Genomic DNA, 21759 nt, shown 5'->3' on the forward strand with positions numbered 1-21759 from the left:
CAACAGGAATTGTTAATCTGGTAAATCAAGTTCTGTTTGTGTGCCTTTAAACAGTTACATGTTAAAAGCAGTATCTTATATTAGCATTTGACTCCAAAGAGAATTTAAAATGTATTGGGATAGCTCTTGTTTCTAGCCATTGCTCAGAACTGGGTTTGCACATTTTGGTCTAGGGTACCTTTTTAGACAAACACTATTACATTCACTAGTTGTTTCTTTTAAACCAAATCCATCAATTTAAACATTTACCTTTAAATGTACTTGAGAAAAAAACCAAAACATACTGACTTGTGTAGGAGTGAAAAACAAGATGCACGCTCACAGTTCTGTGTCCACTTCTGCAAGTCACAGCACACAGTCCTGCTTGGGTAACATTCTGCTGTTTGCCCTTGCTTCTTTTTTCCTCAAAAAGGCGATGTAACAATCATGTATTTCCCCCTCGGTGTTTGAAAATAAACAAACTCAAACAGATCTTTTACTTCAGCAGGAATACCCAGGCAATTAAGGCTTAGTGACTTTAATATACTGATGGGCCATACACAGAGTTTCTCACCTTTACCACACACAGCAGGTGTACTATAATGCTACTTGCACACAATAATATTAGATGCAAGAGGCACAGATGATGGTTACTGAATATGAGCATTGCACCTTATTGTGGAACTACCCAGTCTATTTGGGTTTGCCTCATTTTAATTTGATTTTTGAAGCTAATCCTCAGAAGTGGCTGAAGAGAGATATTAGCATGCTAATCCTCATACAGTAGTAAAGTTGGGTTAGATGTTCAGTGGTTTATTCTGTGAAATAGCTCAGTATATGTGTGGCACGGTAAGAAACAGTTTGCACAGAAATACTGAGAACAGACCAGCTCACTTGACCTGCCTCCTTAAATTTTGTTTTCTTTATCAAGTATGGCATTACAGAGTCCTGTGCAGCCACTTGGCCAATAACCTCCAAAGGTTGAATTGGCTAGTACATTTCAGCTGCTTTGTGATGGTCCAGCAGAGCAAGCATGAGTGGAGATTGCCTTGATATGTTGTCATAGCACTTCAGCTTCAAGGGGGCTTGAGGGAGGAGCAGACCAGCCTTAGTTTGAAGGTTAGTGTAGTATGCTCGCACATGAATGTCAGTTTTTCACTTCCACTTGCACCAGAGCAGCCTTTTTTACATTCTGAGCATGCTACTCGACCTGTCTTCAAAACAGCTAGAGCAACCAAGCACCCTGGACACCAAGCAGCATTCCATACAGGATGCTTTAAAAACAGAGGAAAGAGAGAAACAAGATGCAAAGTGTGTCAAAAAAAACAAACAACTCCTTTTTACCTAAGGAAAAAAAATTACTTCAGCAAAAGCAAGGCACTCTTACTAGTCCATCCAGTAGATCATTAGTTCTTGTTTGGAGGAGACAAAACAACAGCTTCTGCTGCTGGAAAGCAAAGTGCCAAGAAGATGAACAACAACAACTTCCCCCCGTTTGCGTGTATTACCAGGCCTCAAATTTTAGCATCCTGTCCAACTTGTTTTTCCTTTAATTATCATAAATCAAGTTTGCAGTCAAATCCCTCTTTAATCTGGCCAAAACTCACCCTGTTGGGGGCCCTTTTGATTCAGTGCAGACCACAAACAGATCACAGAAGAAAGCTGATAAGACTGTTCCATTAGTTTTTTTAACACAAGAAATAAAAAAGCTGAATTTGCTAACACACATGCCATTACATGACAGTGGAAGAAAAAAACAGGTTTAGGGATGTCATTGAGTTTCACCTATCTGTGCTTTAAATACGAAAGACCAGCAGCCCTTCCTGTGTAGCTGGGGCTTCTCCCTTTCAAGGACAGCAAGATCATAGTTACAGCCTTTGTACTGTGTGCTCAGTTCCCTGGCTTTTACACTGGGGCCATATCACTCCTGTTAAGAAGAAGAGGTAGCAAAACCCTTTTGCATCTGAAGTCCAGCCCAGTGTCAGTATGTTGGGTAGTAGTTAGCTTTCTAAGGAATATTAGGTAAAAAGTAACTTTGTCTCAATATTCTAACTTGGCAATTCCATAGTTTTTTCAAGAGCTTCTCTGACATTCTGAAATAATTAATAAGCTATTCCACATGTTTGTTTTGTACAGTTGTGCTCTTGTTTCACTGCTAGGTCATGGGGCAAGACACCAAGTCCCTGCATTAATCCATTTTAGGGTTGCTACTTTATGTAGGGAGTTGTAAGATCTAATGTTTACGTCCACGTATGAGTCTCAGTGAAAAGCTTGAGTGCTTTGTTGCATAATGCTAAGGTTCTGCAGCTTGCACGAGGTCACGTGGGATTTCGCAAGGATGTAAAATATTTCAGTAACTTACATTGACATCAGCAGACAAAAGTTCCCAACAAAATCTTCCAGTCGTCAGGATTTTGTCTGGCACTTCACTGTTTAGCCTCAGTGACAGCATAGTGTTCTTTCAGTTAGAGAAGATTTTGCTCTTGAGATCCTTACAGAAAATAAGAAGTATTTGACAAGAAGAAAGTTTTGACAACATAAAATGCATGATGCTATTTTCACAGGCCTAAACAACAAAATCTCTGAAAACTGCTGCAGGATATTTATTACTATTCATACAGAGTATTCATTTTTTTCCCAGCAAAACTGCCATTTGATCTAAATGAAAAAGATATTCCTTTCAAGTCAGCAGCAGTTTGCGTCAACAAGAATGTTCATTTTCTGTGCTGATTCAGCTCTATGGATATTGAAGCATGAAAGTCAGATGAGCATGTGCACAGCATAATTGCAGTGCCAACTTTGAAAAACGAAAACTTTTGTTGGCGTGCAGTTACTGTCTTTGTTTTCTTCTTTCACATGAATTCTTTACATTCCTGAATAAACACAGATAATTTAAACATACGCGGCAAAATAGCATCTTAAAATAGGGTTGTGAAGGGCAGCATAATTAATCACAGTTGCTAAAATAAGATAACACGGGCTGAATTCAGCAGGTGGAACCCCTCTCTGTAACAAACCAGAGTTGTATCAGTTTTGGTGGGCCAGGGTACATCCGTTGGAGTTCTCTTCAAAAAGGTGTTTAATGGTGACCTACTTTCACCCATCCCTTTAGAGGTGGTTGCTTTTCCTTGTTATACCTGTTTTTTGACCCCCCAGGCTGTGTTCAGACTGCATACTAAGTCTGTAGGAGTTACACTGTTACTGAAAATGACCAAGCTCTTACAGCAGTTTTCAGCAGTACTTAATTTGGCCTATTGTGTTTACTAAAGGACACATCAAAGGACTCCGTGAAGCACTTTCAAGATACATCTGTTTTTATTACTTTGACATAACTGATTACTAGTCAGATTTGGACCATCCAGATTCAGTTGCTCCTCCAATGCTTGATCCAGGATACAAATGTACTCAACCTTTGAGGAGTCATAGGTTCAACAAATTATTTGACCAGTGTACCTAGTACACTTTAGAAGTTGCTAACCCAGATAAAATGTTAAGGATTAAAGTTGGTAAGGATATCTAACATATTTTACAGGCTCCCTAGTATAGGCAAGGCTGCTCAGACTTCACAACATGCTGCACTGATTGAAGCGTAGGCTTCCTTGCACGTGGCCTGCTGCATGCTAAAAACAATTTCCATTGTTTTATTAGTAGTATAGGGAAATAGTTAGCCTCAGATAATCAAGACACTGATGGGGTACCTTATATTGAAGTATTTTACAGCCACCTTTTGTCTTGGGAGGTTTCCCTACAGAGATTGGCCAGTGTTTCCAGAAGACCTGGGACAGCGACCCTCTCTGGGTTAGGAGCCCTTTGAACCACTAACATCCCAAATAGCCCACAGCAAGGTACACATCTTGGCTATTCCCTCTTCTGAGGCAGTCCTGTTGGTGAATCCTTCACATATTTGTAGCTACATAAATATGACAGTTCAGCAAAGGTAGCAAGCTGATTCTGTCACTTCATTTTGAGGCTTTTTTTTCCTTGTAAAACATTCTCTCCCCTCTCCTCCCTGTTTTATATAATGTTGTTTCCCTGGGGAAATTATTACAGTGTTGTAGATTGCTGTGGTTTAATTGCTTGACACTCTATTGAATTAATTTAAAATACAGAATTAAGTAAATAAGAATGTCCACAAATATTTCAGGGTTTTTTTTATTTTGTTTGTCTTTGAATTGGCAGGAGTACATGCTGTGCATTTAGACAATGCCTTTAACTAGCTATCATCATGTGGTACTAGCAGTCATTTTACTTTTCTTTTTGTCCTTTTGAACAAACTCATCTTTAAAGATTTGGCTGATCTTTCCAGTTTTTGGTATGTCCCAGTTAACCAAAAGATGTCCAAGAGCTCACTTAGACCTCAAGTATTCAGGTCATTACAGGCAAATATATCTCTTAGAAGGAATATTACTCTTGTTTGCTGTCATGTTGTAATTTGGGAAATACTGTTGATGACTGTAAATCACCAATACTGGAATTAGCCAGTTATTACTGTTCATCATTATGGTTAGGGGGATGGATCAGGGCAGTGTTGCTGAAAGAGTGGGTCGTGACACACACAGTAGTCATGAATCACAGGCAGGTGTTGGCAACTTGTTGAAAATTGTGCAAATTATAAAGCAAAGGCAACCTCCCTTCTGTGCTCCTGGTGACTTTTGTTCCTCAAGGTCAGCATGCTTTTCAGCCTTTCAAGAAATATTATATACATTTGTCACTTTTACAAGCAGGTATCAATTCAGTTTTATAAAGACAATGAGGACTGCAACTTTTTTTTTTTTTTTGCAATTTTCATCTTGAAAAAGAAAACCAACTGAAAAACACTGGCTTAAGGACAGTGGGATCCAAGGTGCTACTCTTCTCGTAATAGCAATTCAAATCCAAGTTAACAGCAAAAAAAAAAAAGATAATGTCTTAGTCCTTCCTTCCTATTTGTTGCCTATATTAAATGATTTTACGATCTCAGTTTAGCTCCCATATTAGAAAAACAAACACTGCTGCAATTAGGCAGGGAGGACTCAGGAACTTGGAAACTAATTTATACACCTACCCTTATATCATCTGGGATATTTGACAGTATCAGATCATATTGGACAGGCAATTTGAAGGACTATGTGTGGCACCCACTTCTACCATACTCATTTTCTCAATAATGACAACATTTCTAGCCCTGGAGCTGTCAAAATAACTCACATAAAAGTGTAAAAAAAGAAAAAATTATAAAAATAAATTCCTCTTGGTGAAGCAGGTTAAAACATTCTCAAGCATCCTAATAAATTAAGTATAGACATCTATGACAACACTTATTTTCAGTAAATGACTAGGATCTTTTACTGGTTTCCAAAAGCACTCCCCTAGCATGCCGATGAATGCCTCTTAATTACCATGTATTTATTTTTAATATAATTTTCACCTTTCATAGTCATTAGGCTTACATTTCTGGTAAAGTAAGCTTCATAAGCTTTGAGGTGCTGTGTTTATATCCTACTTTTTGTGCTGGTTGGTTTCTCTGATGATTCAAAGGGAAAAAAGAAACTGATTTCAAAGAAGTATTTCCAGACCTTCCAGCTGCCTGTACTGGTGTGAAGTACAGAATTTCTATAAAATTCTGGCAATGTCTTTGAAAAGCAAAGTGAGGAAGTAACTTACGCATCTTCTAGCGACTAGCCAACTACCTAGGTCTGGAAGTGCGCTGTGCTATAGTTAATCTGCAGTCCAGAGGACAAGGAGTGCCTGGAAAAAATAGAAAATAAAAAGCATTACTAAGCTAGGCATTAAAGAGGCTATATTAACCTTGTTTACCTGCTGTAGTACTATTCCATGTCATTGCCTTGGAATCAAGATAGCCACTTTTTCCCTGCTTTCCTCTCCATACATTATATATATGTTTGTTTTCTGAAGTTCAAGAGGCATTGTGATTTGGGGAGGTTGAGTTTGTTCTTTTTTTGCTCTTATGACAGAGAAGAACTGTGCATTATTGTCAATGCCACAACTGTCTAACCTTGAAAAGAGGAGAGACAGGCTCAGATATCTCCACATCACTTGTTACAGAGCAGCCTGGGAAGGAATGACAAACTGCTGTTTTGCTGCGGTGTCAGTAGTGTCGTGACACAGGAAGAACTTAAGAGCAGAGTGCAGTCATATTGCAGAGATCATGTACTCTGTCCTTGGCAGAGGAAGCTGGTAGTTATTCTGTGCTATAATTAGCCCCTGCCAATGAATGCACATTGCGTCACAGGACTTAGTCTTGTGGCATTCTCACCTTTGCCTTCCAAAATGAAGGAAACAGCCTTCAGTGACAGCTATTACACCAAGCGATTAAAGTACTAAGGGAACAAATATACCCTTAGTTGCCTGGTCAAGGATATACAGTCATACTGACAGCAAAGATCAATGCAGCTGAAAACGGAATGGTAGGTGGTCTTCTGCTGAGAATATATTGACATATGAATAGCTTCTTTCCCCTGGAATTCCCATCATAAGAGAGCAGCTTGTGGTGTTTTGGTAGTGGTTTTATTTCACGTATGCTCATTTAGCAGTGTGTACTTCCTAGATTTTGTCAGCTTTGTCCTCCATAGGTCCTTTATCGTAGGGGAGGATGTATCTGTTTTCCATCACTGTGGCTTCCTCTCAGGGGACAATCTGGTGATTTTGCAGCCTGCTTTATTGCGACAAACCAGGCAGAACCTGACACAAATCAGTAATGTATCTGGCCTTCTATGAACACATTAGTGAACCCTAAGGATACTTGTTCTGATCTGAGTAAAACTGTTGTGAATTAGCAACTCCCTGGAAGCCAGTTAAGTTCGAAATCTGTTCAAGTCTGTATGTGACCAGCGATCAGATCAGTCTGGATCCTAATAAGCAGTACATATTGGAGACATTTAAATTAGTTATAAGGAAGAAAATCTTTACTGTGAGGGTGGTGAGGCACTGGAACAGGCTGCCCAAGGATGCTGTGAATGCCTCATCCCTGGCAGTGTTCAAGGATAGGCTGACATGGCCTTGATACCTAGTGGGAGGTGTGATGCCCATGGCAGGGGGGTTGGAACTAGGTGATCTTAAGGTCCTTTCCAACCCTAACCATCCTATAATTCTATAAGACTGGATGATTCATGCAGTGGGTCAAAATTTAAAACTCACTGCAATATTACATTTACTGTGTGCTTGTTGCTGTTAGTTGACTGATGTTACTTACAATAGCTTCATGTCACACAATTTGTTACTTTCTATGCTTTAAATAAAGGCAGTTCAAATCAGTAACTGAGTGTAACCAAGTGAATATTCACAGTTTGTGATATTTCTGCAAATACAGTAGCTGTAGACACCACTACTGTGGACCAGTGCTAACCATTGCATAAAAAGTTCCAGCCTGGAGAAAGCATACAATGTAAGTATAAAGCAACTGAATTTTATCTGGGGTATCTCGGAATTTAGCACTGAATACACCTGCTCTTTCTTGAGTTGGGAAGTTCCTCAACTTTGTTCCACACACCACTTGTGTAACATTTCCCACTTCCTGGCAGTAGTAGTCAGAAAAAATAATGAAAATGTACTATTTTAATTTACACTTAAACCAGTTGCTGAGAGACCAAAGCATGGCATTTTTCTTGAATAAATAAAACCTGTGTTTACTGCTCTGTTCTGTCATACAAAGTTGCCATGTCGGAACTTGATCCAATTCTTAGAAATCATGCCATTTTGCTTTACATTCCTGTTTTCACTGTTTTCCACAAATTAATTTACTACAATCTGTGCAATCAAAAGCATTCTAAAACACAGGGAATTCAACAATTATACATTATATTAGTAGGACACTACAGTTACTTAAGTAATTACCACAGCACCTGCTTTCAAAATGTAACAGTTACATTCTAAAATTCCTGGACATTCTTTAGATTAGAAGGTAATATCAATGGAGTAAGAATGGTTTGGGTTGGAAGGGACCTTAAAGATCATCTAATTCCAACATTCAAATTTCATATGACAAAATTAGTAGTCATTTTGTAATATGAAAATTATAATAGAATTAATAGGGTCATTTTTTATGTAGTATAAGTGTGATTTGTTTCCTTTACTAATTTTTCTCTCAAATACTTTGCCTACCACAGAACACTAGATATTTTCAATAAACACCAGCAGAAGTCACCTAAGGTGCCAGGTCTCAGAGTTAAGTAAAGGCATGATAATCTCCACTTTCTTCCAAAAGCAATTAAGCTTCTGGATGTAAAAATAAGAAATGAAACTTTAACCTTCACGCAATGCAACTGCAACTTGTTTAAGCATAAAAAAGAGGAAAGTAACCTTATATATACAGTCTTAAGGTTTATGTTTTTAAGCAAGACTCCTTTTTTTGAGATTCAATTATTTTACAGTTAGATGTTGAAAGTGCTGCATAACTAACTGATGTAGATGGAGCTATCACATGCATGAATCACAGTTCCTACAGCCCTTCTGGGGTGCAATGATTTTGCTTACTTTTGGGGAACTGGAAGAGATGGAGATCTTTGCATACAGCAGGGAGCGCAGCAAATCAAAGTCCATTGTGAACTGAATCAAATACAGAGAGCTAGCTTCTTCCTAGAAGCTTGTGTTTGCTGATTACACAAACCAGCCCTCTGGTGACAGGATAGTTTTAGTTGACAACAGTACTTTTTGTCTGCTGCAGAGATTATTCCAGGCACTCAGCATGGAATGTGGTAGTGCCAATTCCAAGAAATTGGTTTTAGGAATATAAGATGTCCTGTTGATAGAAAACCTCATTACCATGAAAGAGTGCTGAGCAAATTATTATGCTATTTAGGCTTGCTTTAGAGATGGAAAGACTGTGCATCTGCTACCTCAGAACCTTTAATCTTTTGTCCTTACTGGGTGTACTTGGTAAAATAAAATAAATATAATTTATAAATGTTCTTTTCCTCTGCAAAATCTTAGTGTTCCAAACAGAGTAGTATTATCTCATTTTACAGCTGAATTAAAGGCATGGGAAAATCAAGCAATTTTTGAAGGGTTATAAGGAGGAACACAACCACCTTTTTTTCACCTATGCTCCATCTGCTGGACCAGGACCAGCCATTCTACTGCAAGCTGGACCAGTTCAGATGTGTTATAGTGACATGAATTTATTCTGTCAAGCATGATCTGCATCTGCACCACAAGCTTTTCTACCATTCTTGTCAAAGCATGTGTAGTAGTAAGGTAATTGGGCTGGTCCTCTTTTGGGCTGTGCTTTGGGACTTCCATGCAAAAGATGCGAGCTAGCACTATGCACATCTGTAGGTCTCTACATGTGGACTCCATGCTCCATCTCATCTGGAGTTTTTCTTGCTAGATGAAAAATCCCAGTGATAGAGGATACTTATGGCTGAAAGTAATAATGCTATTCCAGTATTGATGACCTAGGTTTTGTTTAAGTATTGATGCTTGGGGGTTTTGTGCTGTTATTTTTATCACAATGACTTCTGTATATCCTACATGATACCAGAGTTTCAGTTGACAAATTTAGCATGAAACAGAGGCAATTTCTACTTTTTAACAGCTTCCAAACTGAATCTAAATATGCAAGAATGAATTGCTGCATATTACTCTCCCCCCAAAAAGGTAGAAAACTTTACAGATACACAACAGTAATGAGATTTGAGGCAAAGTTGAAAAGGATGCTGATAAAATCCTGAAGAAGCAATCTGCCTGTGGAATAAGAATGTCCACATAAGGTGTTAAATGCGTGTAACAGGAGGAAGATGTCACACCTGCTTGGTAAACCTCCTGATGTTGACCTGACCCCATAACAGGGTCCCTGAAGATGGGACCACTGTGTAAAACACTGTTCTTTTCTGCAGAACTGAGTAAGCCTGCAGCTGACATTTTCCCCCTTAAGTGAAACAGGAAGTATGCAGCCAAGCTGGACAGTGAACACACATCTGCTATGCCCCAGTTGAAACTGTTTCTCAGAATACTGTCTTTTGCCTCCCCTAAAGTTAACAACCTCAGTCAGGCTTCATTTTCTTTATAGGTTTTCCATTATTTACGACTTTAGCCTTTCATATATGGAAACCATTCATGGGTCATGTAAACTGATACCTGTGCAGACAGGCGAGGCACAGTGAGAATGGCTCCTCTCTGCAACTTGTGCAGATTGCCTAGCAGTGTGCTGAGTGGAGCACTGATCAAAGGCAGCACAGTGGGGCTCAGGAGCTTCAGTGATATGTCAGCTGTGCTCCCAGTATCATGGCTAGCGCCCAGAGAAGGCTGAAACAGCAGAAGAAAGGGAGGAGGTGGCAAGGACACAGGCTCACAACTTTAACGTGAAATAGATTCAGACCTGCAGGATTTACCTTATATATCTTCAGCCATATATATCCTTCCTTCAGTAAGTTTCACAAACAAGGTTACATCATGATATCTGATGTGTAATCTTTACAGAGTGATTATTCTGCATTTTGAGCATTTTGCTCTTTCATTATCTTGTCTAATAGCAGGCATTTGCCTACACCAGAAGGAATCATCTTAGGACATCAGACATAGTCATTACATGGATAAACTTAGGTGAGGTAGGGAACTAAGATACTCTGAGATCACAGGAATATTCTTGCTAGCTAAATAAGATGATTCATCAGGAAATGTTAATGTAAGGTCACAGTATTATTCAGGCAAGAAGCACAAACAAAGTGGATTTCTTTGTCTCAAATCCAGCTTTCAGTATTTGGAGTTTTTGCCTCAGTTTGTTATGGTGATTTTAACTTTTGGTAAAGATTGTCCTGAATCAGTCATTAAAGCAAACTAGCAAAAGAGATCTAGCACTGCCTGACTATCTTAATCAATACATGGCAAACATGGCTGTGAGTAGATTTATCCAAGGACAAACCAGTGAGTTCATCTGACTCAATAAATACCTATGTTATTTTTTTATTGCTTTGCTGAACCCTATTAACTTATCACCAAACTTCTTAATTCTGGGATGGCAGGGAAAGTGCACGGTTGATAGGGGAAGATGTGGCACAGTTTCCATACACTGAAGGACAGCTATGCTCCTGTCAAAATCACATAAGGAAGGAAATGTGTCTTCTAGAAAGACTGCACTTCTTCAGCTTTCCTGAACATAGTCATGCTCTGTGCTATATGCTATTAGCACCTGATGGATTACACACAGTAGGAAAAAATCTTGAACCAAATGGTGTTGTACTCGTGACCAAAGGACTAATGCAAGTGTCTTCAGGTCTGGCTGGATTATCTAAATTGATCTGGAATGGATACATACTTCTATTTTTTTTCTCCTGGCTACACAGGCAATTTTGTATGCCAAAACAACCAGTCTCCTTGACATAAAATTCAATACAACTAACTAAAGTGCTCAAAGATAGAGCTTGTTCTGCACAAACTACTGCCAAACATGGGGCAGATGGGCTTCTTTGTGTAATATTAATCCTCTCAGTACTTACATTATCCCACCTCAAAAGAGTTAATCATAACCATATGAAAAACACCATCCACATGAAGAAAAAACTTTCAGTCCTTCCATATTTTTAAGCCCGTCGACATGAAACACAACAGGATAACGACACATTACACAAAGCCTATGAAACTTAAGCCGCACGTTATTAAAGCCGCACTCCCTCACCTCCCTAGCTGTACCTTCCAGCGGCACCAGGCCGGACAGCACCACACACCTGCAAGCTGCTCCCCTCAGAGGGGCAGCGTACTCCCGGAGGCAATACGATGGCTCACAACGCTCGCGATCCCGCCCCGCCTGCCCCACTCGACCCCACCCCACGCTCCGCTTCCCTACCCTGGCCCGGCCCCCTCACTGCCTACCGGGCTCTGGTGCTACCGTCACCGCCCCTTCCGGCTGTGACGCTCTCCCCGCGGAGCCCGCCGGAAATGCTGCCGGAGCAAGGGGAAACGGCTGTAGCTCTGGCGCCGCTCCGGCGCATGCGCGGAGGGAGCATTGCGTGCAGCACGCTTGCTGCCGCGGCGGGGCAGTTGGTAGCCGTAGAGCGGTATCTCCTGAGCAGTGATCGCCGCTATGGTGCTGGAGAGCTTAGCCCGTATCATCAAGGTGCAGCTGCCCGCGTACCTCAAGAGCCTGCCTCTACCCGAGAGCGTCGGCGGCTTCCTCCGCCTCACAGGTAGGTGCGGGGAGCGGCGGGGCCCGGACCTCCTTCCCGCTCCTCTGGCCCCGCGGCTGGTGTGGGGAGCACGGTGGCGCCGGGGTGGGCGATGCGGTTCATGCCCGGAGCCCTGCGTCTGCTTGGGTTGGCGGCACATGCCCCGGGGTTGTCCCGTGTCGGACTGCGACTTCCATTTCTGGCTCCGGGCATTGCTCGCTTTTTCCCGGCCGTGCTGAACCGTTAATCTGTTGCAGAAAGGGGGAGCCTAAATGTTAAACTGTTTGAGCAGGAAAATTATCCGTAAGGACGTTTAAGGTATCTTAAGAGGTAGAGATCATAACCGTCAGAGTAAAATGTAGTGGTAAAGTAAAACATACCAGGCTCCTCGGGCCAGACTTCTTTGCACTGTACTCTCCTCTCTGTGCAAGTACCAGCAAGTCTGAGGCTGTGCACACAAGGAAAATGGGATTTTTAGCTGAAGGCCTAAACCCCTGTCTTTTCATTTGCTTAAAAGGCTACAGAGCTCATCTATACTTGATAGGAAAACCAAAAAAACTTGTTTCTGGGACCTGTTACATACACATAGCCTTGTCACACAGTGAAAGAACTACTTCCCACAATCACTACTATCACACAAGAAAGAACTACTATGAGGGTGATGAGGCACTGGCACAGCTTGCCCAAAGAAGCTGTGGTTGCCACGTCCCTGGCAGTATTCAAGGCCAGGTTGGATTGGAGTTTGAACAGCCCGTTCTAGTGGAAGGTGTCTGTGCCCATGGCACAGGGCTTGGGTCTCGGTGAGCTTTAAGGTCCTTGTAATCCAAACCGTTCTATGATTCTATGAAATACTAGCAAATTCTTTGTGTTCAGTGCTTTGCAAACTGGAGCTATCTGTGGTAATACAAGCAGAACCTCAAGTAGTGTCCAGTGACAAAATTAGTTGGGTGATAATGAACAAGAGGAATGTTCTAACAGAAACTCTCAGGAAACAGAAAAAGTCTTCAAAGTGCAGAATCAACTGTAGTTGTTTATCTTGCAGCAACAAGATAATATGACTTAAATAGTGCTGGAAAGTGATTCAATGTAGAACAGGCACAATTTATTTAAAACCAGGTTTGGGTACTTTTCCAGCATGTTCATGCTGCTTGTAAACTTAAAGTCTCATTATCTTTCCCACGACACGAAGACCTGATTTAAATGAACTGTTCTTCTTTCCCTACAACTACTCTCTCATCAGAGCATGCTGTTAATTATATTTACCCAATATAGAAATTGAGCTGCTACAAAGCTGGGAGGAAGGGGATACAGTAAGCTACAGAATGATGGAGCTTCTCATATTCCTAGCTTTTCACAGTTTTCCACTTAAGTCATTGTCCTTTTAACCACAAGTTGTACTTAAAATTTGTTAAGCTTGAGTTTAATTTCTTCTTGCTTCTCTTGTCCAAACATACATTTCTGTAACAGGATTATTTGTGCAGCCTCTGTATTTATTCACACTACATAGTAGTAAATATAGTTAATTCTTTAAGCCTCTGGTCAGAACTTTTCTTGTTGTAATACAGTTACCAGTGGGGGAGAACTAGTTTGTTGTCATATTATTTATCCCATTGACAGATACTGCTTTGAATCTGGAGGGAGGATAAGAGACAAAACTGAAACCTTAGGTGGAGACCAAACATATGAAATGCTAATCCCGAAAATATTAAACAAAGGCAAAAGAAGGAAACAAGTCAGAAATTGCTTTGAAACCTGGTGGATTTAAGAAGCATACCTGTAAAAGAAAAAAAAAATCCACTGCCTCTAGTTTTAAGTGGTTTCTTTGGCTGGTTTTGTGATAAACACTCTGAAAATTGAAAAGTCATGTCTCTATGGCTATGTATTTTTAATTATACAACATTTTTACACTTTTTTATTTTTTTTCAATAGTCAGACTAGGCTAATATCTACTGTCATGCTTATATATTTTCCCCTTAGGGTGGATATGAATGAAAATGGAGGAAAAAACAGCAAACATGTACAAGGTGCTTAAAGTTATGGCATAGGGTAAGTGCAACATGGCAAGGCTTTTCAAAAAGGAATCACAGGATGCCATATCCTAGGCACCTAAATTAATAAGTGATTCCCTCTTAGTGCGTAAGTTACTGAAAATCATTGAAACCTCATTGCTTATTGGAAGGGTCTTGTGCTTACCTGCACTCAGAGCTGCCATCAGTCTAAAGTCTGATCTGAGAAAACCAGATTGCTTTAGCAAGTGTTGGTTCTTCTGTATTGTTGTGGTCTGCTTTGTCCTGTCCTAAAGTCATAAGCCTTTAAAAGCAGGGGATTTCCAATTCTGGGAGTTAACTGTGCAGCAGCAATTTACAGGCTCCCATCTATTGAATTACCAATACTGCAGACAATTTGACTAATTGATTAATATTCTCTTTTGTGTTTACTACTACATATTACAGAGGGGCATGTTCTTTGGCAAATGGCATATCAACCATGTCATGCATTTTTCTTCATTTTGGAAAGTGAGAAATAGTATTGATTTTAAAACATTGAAAGTGCATCAGTTTTGTCCTTTGGTGGTGTCTACTGATGAGACTACTAGGGACCAGCACCATAAAACACTTGCTAGCGTAGACCTTATTTGCAAAGGCAAGCGAGAACCCAAATCTGGAGCAGTGCAGTCCTTTGCTTGTTAGCTCTTTTATTGCTTCTATAGACCTTCATTAGCTTCCCAGCTGGTGTCACTTCAGTTCATGTAGTGCATTAGCTGTTGAAACAACAGACCAAAAGTGCAGGGAAAATCCTTTCATGTGTAGGATATTGTATAGTGTGCTGACAAAAATCTTGAGACACCTATTGTCTGTTGTAATCTCAACAAATCAGAATGGAAAATTGCTTGCTTGGAGAGAGGGAGACTGTTAACATCCAGTGCAAAACTCTTGAAGGGAAAAGCAATGAGAGAGGAAGGAAAGAATGTTTGACCTCGGTTTTGAAAGTGGATATCTAAATTGTCACCCTGCTGTTGCTCAGAACCCTCTTTCAATTTCTTGTCATAGCTGCTTTACCCTTCCCTTCTCAAGTTCACTGAAATGAACAGTGTTGTCTCATGCTGGTGTTGCTTTTTATCCTAGTACATGTCATTAAAACAGCATAGACGTTCACCTTAAACTAGCATGTGGTCATAATTTCAGGGTTTATGTAAGAATCTTGGTGTTATGCCTCTTTCCATAACCATGATGGTCCTGTGTGGGCTGTCTTACATGTGGCCTACATGTTAAGGGGGACTTTAATGTTACAAGCTGCCAGGCAAGAAGAGGACAGTTTTGTAGATCATCTTTTACTGTACTGAGGGAAACCATGATAACAGAGTCTGCAGAACCCATTTGAATCATGAAATTGTCATTTGCAGAGTGGCTTGCTAACCTACCCATAGTTTTTGGCTTTTTATTTATTTAGTGTGCTGTCACTAAAAGGACTTCTATACCTTCATAATCTAATAGGCATAGTGAAGTGGTGTGTGGAACCCTTTGTGTTTAGTTTTGTGTAGCCATGAGAACACCCTTAAGAGACCCAAGCAAACAACAGAAAACAGTTATTATTATTTCTGAGGATAATGTAATTAAGTGAGGAATTTCGTCAGCTTCGAGACATACAGTCACAGTTCCAGTCTTCATTTTGACTGGTAACTAATACTTGTTAAAAGGTTGGCTTGCAGTTGAGCTGTTACTGTAAAAAGCTGCTTTTGGGTCTTCATTCTGTGATCATTTCCACAGGAATTGGCTAAAACATAAATCGGAGTGAAAGATACCAAATGAGTAGCTGGTGAAAGACAAGCCTAGACCACTTGCTTTGATTTGACTGTCAGTGGCTGGCCGGTCCCTTTCTGTTCACAGTGTATGTGTTTATTTTTTTGGACTTGCTACTGATGGACTAAAATTAAGAAAACCTCTCCTGGAAAATATAAATGACCTATGGTCTGTGGCTTCAGCTTCTTGGAATTGTTCTAGTGATGTTCCTGACACTTCCCAGGACTTAACCTTGGGATTAGTCTCTGTCTAACAAAAGTCAAGTTTGAAGACCAACCTCTTTGATACCCTGCTCTCCATTTCTGGTTCCAAAAACTGCCTCTTCCTACGCAGTAGAACGGATAAGGAATTTCCAGAATCACTGTAACTGCTGAATTCTGAGTTATCAACTGTGAAAATTGTGAATTGCCTTACATCTGCTTCAGAAAGGTGTGAATGGCTTCAAAAACACAGAGCAGCTTACAGTTGTAGAAAGATACCATTGCATTAGTTTGCATGAAGCTTTATTCCCTATCCCTGTCCATGCAGTCCAAAGATCTGTGACTTTTTAACTCTGCAGCAGTATCTTGTCTCTCGTGCCCTAGAAGCACAGTCACGTTGATTTTTCAATAACAAGTACGAGTTTCTGTCAGTCTTGGCAATAACAAGTCAGTTTTAAGTTTAGTGCACACATTGGTGTAATTGGGGGCTTTCCAGAAACTCCCACGTTAGAAACATGTAAAGAAATTAATGGCTAGTGAGGACAAAACTCATTTTCAACAGTTGGCATAATACAAATATTAAATAATAACCATGATAAAGAATATCCTTCTTATTCCTGTTTGTTTCTAATTCCCTTTCTAGGAGGTTATAGCTTTCATATTCCTGTTTCATTTGAATGAACCTAACTGGTTATGAGCCTCTCATAGACATGACTACTGTTTTGATTTTGGTGTCATATCAATGAGTTTCAAGCTGTATTGAGATGTCACTTGCTGTGTAGTTGCTGGTCTCTGTTAGTGATGCTTAATTGTGATGCGAGATGTTTTCCTTTTTGTGTGTCAGTTTTAGCCCAGTTGTATTCATCACACACTTGGTAAATGCCCTGCTTCTGGTTATGCTATGCCTGTTAGAGTGTCTGTTCTGTCTTTGGAGTTCAGAGTAGCTTTTTAGAAACCCACCTGTTTGCCAGCAGTCAAGTTAGGTACTCAATTTGGGAATTTTTTTCAGTGACCAAGTGTTTTTCCTCTCTTCTAAAGTAAGTTCCAAGTCAATCCTTCACGTAAGGTCAGAAAACACACTTGGATTCCTGCTGACATGGTCTTCTGGAACAGTAATGATAGGAGAGACAAACAGGCACTACCGTCCAGGAAACTCAGTACTTTGTAACTGAAAAAGCTTAAGCATCTCAGTGTTAATTGTTTAATTATTTAGGGCTTACCACTTGTTGGAGGAACTGAGGAAAGAGAGAAGGATTAGTCTGTTGCAGTAACAGCAAATTTTGTTGATTGTTGTGCATAGGGACCACTGTAAGTGCAGATATGGAAAGACTACTGAAAGTTCTTGCAGTGCCTTTATCATTTATACAGTTGTGGTGCATTGAATTCAATGTATTCTCCAGAAATTTAGAAAAATGCTCTCTCCTTTATTGCACCATGGTACATGAATTACTCTGGAGAGTTGTCACAACATGTTTTGCTGGAAAAGTGGATCCACCTTCAATATATATAGATCTTAAGTGAGGTGGTGATGAATTACGAAGTCCAGTAACTCTTCTCACCAGTATGTCTGGAAGATTTATAATAATGTGGAAGGCAGCTAGTCTGCAGAGGATACTGAATGTCTTACCTTTTCTTACAGGAAGCTCCTCATCTTGGCAGAAAGCAACTTTCTGTGGCTTGCCTTACCTGATCCCAGGACACTTTCTCTGTGTATTGTAGAAATTGGTTGCAGATCCCTGAGCAAACAGAGCTCTGAAAAATAAAACCTAAAAGACAGGTGAAGGTTTTGCTAGTGTTTATTGAGTAATCTCTATAATTTCTTCCAAAAGTTTAAAAAACAAACCTTGCAACAAATGAGGAAAGCTTCAAGAAGCTAAAAATCTAAGAAAAACAAAAAATATCAAACCCCTCCAATTGAAAATTGAATTATAAAATATGCTGATATTCTTCATACACAGAATGTTAAGATAGTGGCATTTCATGTACTTACTGCATGTGATCATGCCCAGTTTGCTAGTGAGCAGAACCCCTGTAATTTTAGGGCTCATCATTTGAGTATGCCTTTTGTTTTCAATTTATTTGTTTCCATTGAGTCATCTTCTACAGTGTTAAACTTAAGATGAAATTCTAGGAGTCAGCTTTTTACCTTGGCTACAGTAAAGCTCAGGTTTTCACCTGGGTCTGTCTTTCTTCAGACTTATCCACAGTCTGGTTTGCCCTCAGAGCCTTGCTGACTGAGCAGTTCCATTCCCTACCCTAAGCCTCAGTCATCTGAGAGTAGCTGATGCTGCACCATACTGAAGTGGTGTGAAGAGCCTGTCTAAGTTCCACCTGTCTTTAGTTGCAGAATGGCTGCGGTTGTTGCCTTTCCTTGGCGTGCTGGCCTTGCTCGGTTACCTCGCTATTCGCCCGTTCCTCCCCAAGAAGAAACAGCAGAAGGACAGCTTGATTAACCTGAAGATCCAGAAGGAAAATCCAAAAGTAGTGAATGAAATAAACATTGAAGATCTGTGCCTCACTAAAGCTTACTGCAGGTGTTGGCGTTCTAAGACGGTAAGACACTTTGTGCTACAGTATCATTAGAGATTGAAACTTGGGTATTTCTGTCAGTGCTTCAGTGGTGGAGTTATGAGAATGATACAATTCTTATTTTTTTCTCCACTGTAAACCTGTCTACATGCAGAAAGAAACTGTAGAAACTTGTAAGAAACACAGTAGGGTTTTCTATGAAATGCTTACACAGTGACCACCTGTGAGTAGATTGAAAACAAACAACCCTTATTTAATGTCTGGAAATACATTGCAAGTAATTGGAAGATAACTGTTTTGCAAAAACAATGCATAGAAAGTTGTTCATAGTAGAATGAAAGTAAGGCTGGACATGTGTTGGTGAGGGAGAACATAACCCCATCTGGTCCAGAGATGCCAGTAGGTGACTGGTTGGGGTAGTCCATGTCCCCCAAATCAACTAGATGTACATGAACATTTTTCACTGAGCCTCAACTTCTTTTCAGTGTGCTGACTGCACCCTGGTTTTGTTCTCTCTGGACTGAATGCTTTCTTGTTTTAACAAAAAAGTCTGCTCTGGACCTAAGAAACCGTCTCAACTATTCTTGCTTCAGACTAATCACTACTGAAGTAACTTCAGCAGTTACTTCAGCTTTCCTTAAACTAGTATCTTCTGGTTGCAAATTATTAAATCTATCAAGAGCACTTTTACTAGCTCCACAATGAACCTTAAGCCATTTGTGACTGTGATGACTGCTTTGCTTGCTGTCCTTTCATGCAAAAAGGCTTTATCCCTAATGTTGTATCTATGAACAGCTATTTTAGGACCTCACAAACTTAGTTACCTCTTAGCAGTGTAATGTGTCCCATGTCTTAGGAGATAGGGAATTTGATATTGAAACAGGATGTAGTAGCAGGAACTAGTGACATTGTTAAAGTGCTCTTTGCATAGGAAGAAGTATAAAAATCCCCATGCAGTTTTTGCAGAGTTATGCTAATTCCTCATGTATGTTTTCTTCCAGTTCCCTGTCTGTGATGGCTCCCACAACAAGCACAATGAATTAACAGGAGATAATGTAGGTCCACTAATACTCAAGAAGAAAGAAGTATAGCAGATGCTTAATCCACTAGATAATGACTGATTAAAAAGTCTTTTTATACTGTTGTAGTTGCAAGGGACAGCATTTTATTATGTGATTGGTATGACTTAGTCTAATGATTGCTGTAGATTACTTTTTTGGAATAAACTATTTAGACAGTGCTAAGTTTGTCACTGGTTTGATACTTTATTCTGAGAAGAATTATGTCTGCTTTGTAAAACTGTAAAGTAACTATACCTGTAAATAAAATTACTTCCTACAATTAAGCCTTTTTTGTATGAATATGTAATCCTAAAACTGTTGCTATTTCCAAGTACTATTGATTTTGTTCTGCTGGGAAACCATGTTTTATTCTGCTTTACAGGAACAGATTTAAGTGCACTTACATTTGAGAGGGAAAAAGATACTAAATTCCTCCTTTGTGAATAGATGTTCAGGCAGGCAGCATAGCACTGTTAACTTATGCTAGGTGAAGGTCTGGTCTGTGCAGTGTTGAAGTGAGCACTTTGTTAATCTCATGCAAAGCAGCCTACCTCAGACAAACACACACCCTCACCCCCAGCTGGTAAGTCTCATACAGGCTACTAGGTGGAGTGCTGCAATTCCAGATCAAATAAACTGAACTATTCAGCAGGTCAGCCACTAATGTTTTCTGCTTATGTTGAGCACCTGAGTTGATCATTCATGAGTTACTCTAGGGATAACCAGATTTGCTTCTTACAAGTTCACTTGCACTGTAGCTGCTACTTTTTGTAGCGGAGAATTTCATGGGAGGAATTTGTTAAATGACAACCAAGAACGCAGAGCTGAGCTGTGTTCTTGTTACCTATTCAGAAAGATTATTTGGACAAGTCAGAACCTTTGCCATGGTATGGCTTAATTTCAGATGCAGGTAAATAATTGCTGGTTATCTATCTGCTAGATTAATTCTTCTAAAGTGCTTTATTTGCTGATGAAAGACTGTATCCCTCAGTTTAAAAATAAAAATTTTCTCCATGCTACAATTTTAGTCAGTTGTACTAAGGCACATTTCAACTGTTCCTAAACAGCATGTCATTTGACCTATTGATAGGCAGGTGGGAAGCCGCAGAGTATTGTGCCATTGCCAAAGCTGGTCACCACAGAGCTGAAACAAGTAAGTCAGGAAGCAGTTTTCACGTAATGGCTCACACAGCAGCAGTAGAACTAAGGTAAATAATTTCTCCTGCATTTGTAATTGTAGTTCTAGGAAGAAGAAGTTTGCAGCAAGGGATGGCAGATTAGGATGTGATAGTATGTTGTCTGCTTTTGCAAAGCATGTAATAGAACCACAGTAAAATCTTCAAATGCTTGGTGGTCTTGCCTGTAATGGACAAGCAAACCATAAACTTTGTATTAGGATACAATATTTACAATAGAGGAAAATCTGTAATGTTGCAAGTGTCTTACAGTCAGTCTCCATTTAAAAATTCATAATATTGAATACTAGGTCCCAGTTCTTGGGCTTGGAGAAGAAATTACTGTGAAATGCAAAGTCCTGGGTCTAGATGTTTTGTTTTGGTCTTGTTTTGTTTTTTCTCCAGGCTTTAAAATCCACAGCCTGTTGTAACAGGCTGTTACATACAGGCTTGTTTGTGCTTGCAGCTTTTATCAGGATGCTTTTCATTCAATTAGTTTGATTTCTTCCAAAATCTGAGAATTAAACTACATACATAAGTCCTATTCTCATTTCTGTTCTACTCACACAAACCCTGTTATAGAGTAAGCAATACTGCAAAATTGGTTTTGTTTCTCCCACAAAGGTCCTGTAAAAGGTGAAAGACAGCATTAAGGTTTAACCTCTTGACTCCATCTCTAGCATGGTTTGATAATGTAATTAACTTCTCCTTGCTTGCTGTTATATGAGATTTCTGCTAAACTATCTACAGCTGTGGCTATGGACCAAGCAGGGTTATTTAGTTTTGCTTATGCCTGGAGGGGAATGGAACACATTTGTAGCCTTGCAATAGCATCATTCAGTCATAGTTCCTTTGTAGGAAGGACATTTCAGTAATTCCTACAAGATAATAAAGTGAAGGTCCCAAGTAAGGTAAAT

At 39.8% G+C, this 21759-nt stretch overlaps 1 protein-coding gene and 1 long non-coding RNA gene across 5 annotated transcripts; one reads left to right on the top strand and one right to left on the bottom strand.

Moving 5' to 3' along the window:
• Nucleotides 1-501: 501 nt before the first annotated feature.
• Nucleotides 502-11713, bottom strand: LOC115946424 (uncharacterized). Of its 4 annotated transcripts, none has more exons than XR_004080499.2 (4): nt 11591-11713; nt 5623-5706; nt 2342-4661; nt 502-1253 (listed from the first exon to the last, which is right to left on the bottom strand). It is a non-coding gene; the product is annotated as an uncharacterized lncRNA (long non-coding RNA). The 4 variants fall into 4 exon arrangements; XR_004080498.2 differs by having other exon boundaries at nt 502-1426; XR_004080497.2 differs by having other exon boundaries at nt 502-4661.
• A 156-nt stretch (nt 11714-11869) lies between these two features.
• CISD2 (CDGSH iron sulfur domain 2) lies at nt 11870-19951 on the top strand. The gene is made up of 3 exons (XM_005148648.3): nt 11870-12098; nt 18419-18630; nt 19608-19951. The coding sequence occupies exons 1-3, from the start codon at nt 11996-11998 to the stop codon at nt 19695-19697; spliced, it is 405 nt and encodes a 134-aa protein (XP_005148705.1). The 5' UTR covers nt 11870-11995; the 3' UTR covers nt 19698-19951.
• The last annotated feature ends 1808 nt before the right edge of the window (nt 19952-21759 follow it).

This window comes from Melopsittacus undulatus, chromosome 7 (genome assembly GCF_012275295.1).
Source record: "Melopsittacus undulatus isolate bMelUnd1 chromosome 7, bMelUnd1.mat.Z, whole genome shotgun sequence".
NCBI lineage: Eukaryota > Metazoa > Chordata > Aves > Psittaciformes > Psittaculidae > Melopsittacus > Melopsittacus undulatus.

What these genes read in the sequence shown, in the direction of transcription:
- CISD2 (XM_005148648.3), top strand. Translation starts at nt 11,996, where the DNA reads ATGGTGCTGGAGAGCTTAGCCCGTATCATCAAGGTGCAGCTGCCCGCG. An exon ending in CGGCTTCCTCCGCCTCACAG is followed by an intron (nt 12,099 to 18,418) that starts GTAGGTGCGGGG and finishes ACCTGTCTTTAG; the next exon opens with TTGCAGAATGGCTGCGGTTG. An exon ending in GGTGTTGGCGTTCTAAGACG is followed by an intron (nt 18,631 to 19,607) that starts GTAAGACACTTT and finishes GTTTTCTTCCAG; the next exon opens with TTCCCTGTCTGTGATGGCTC.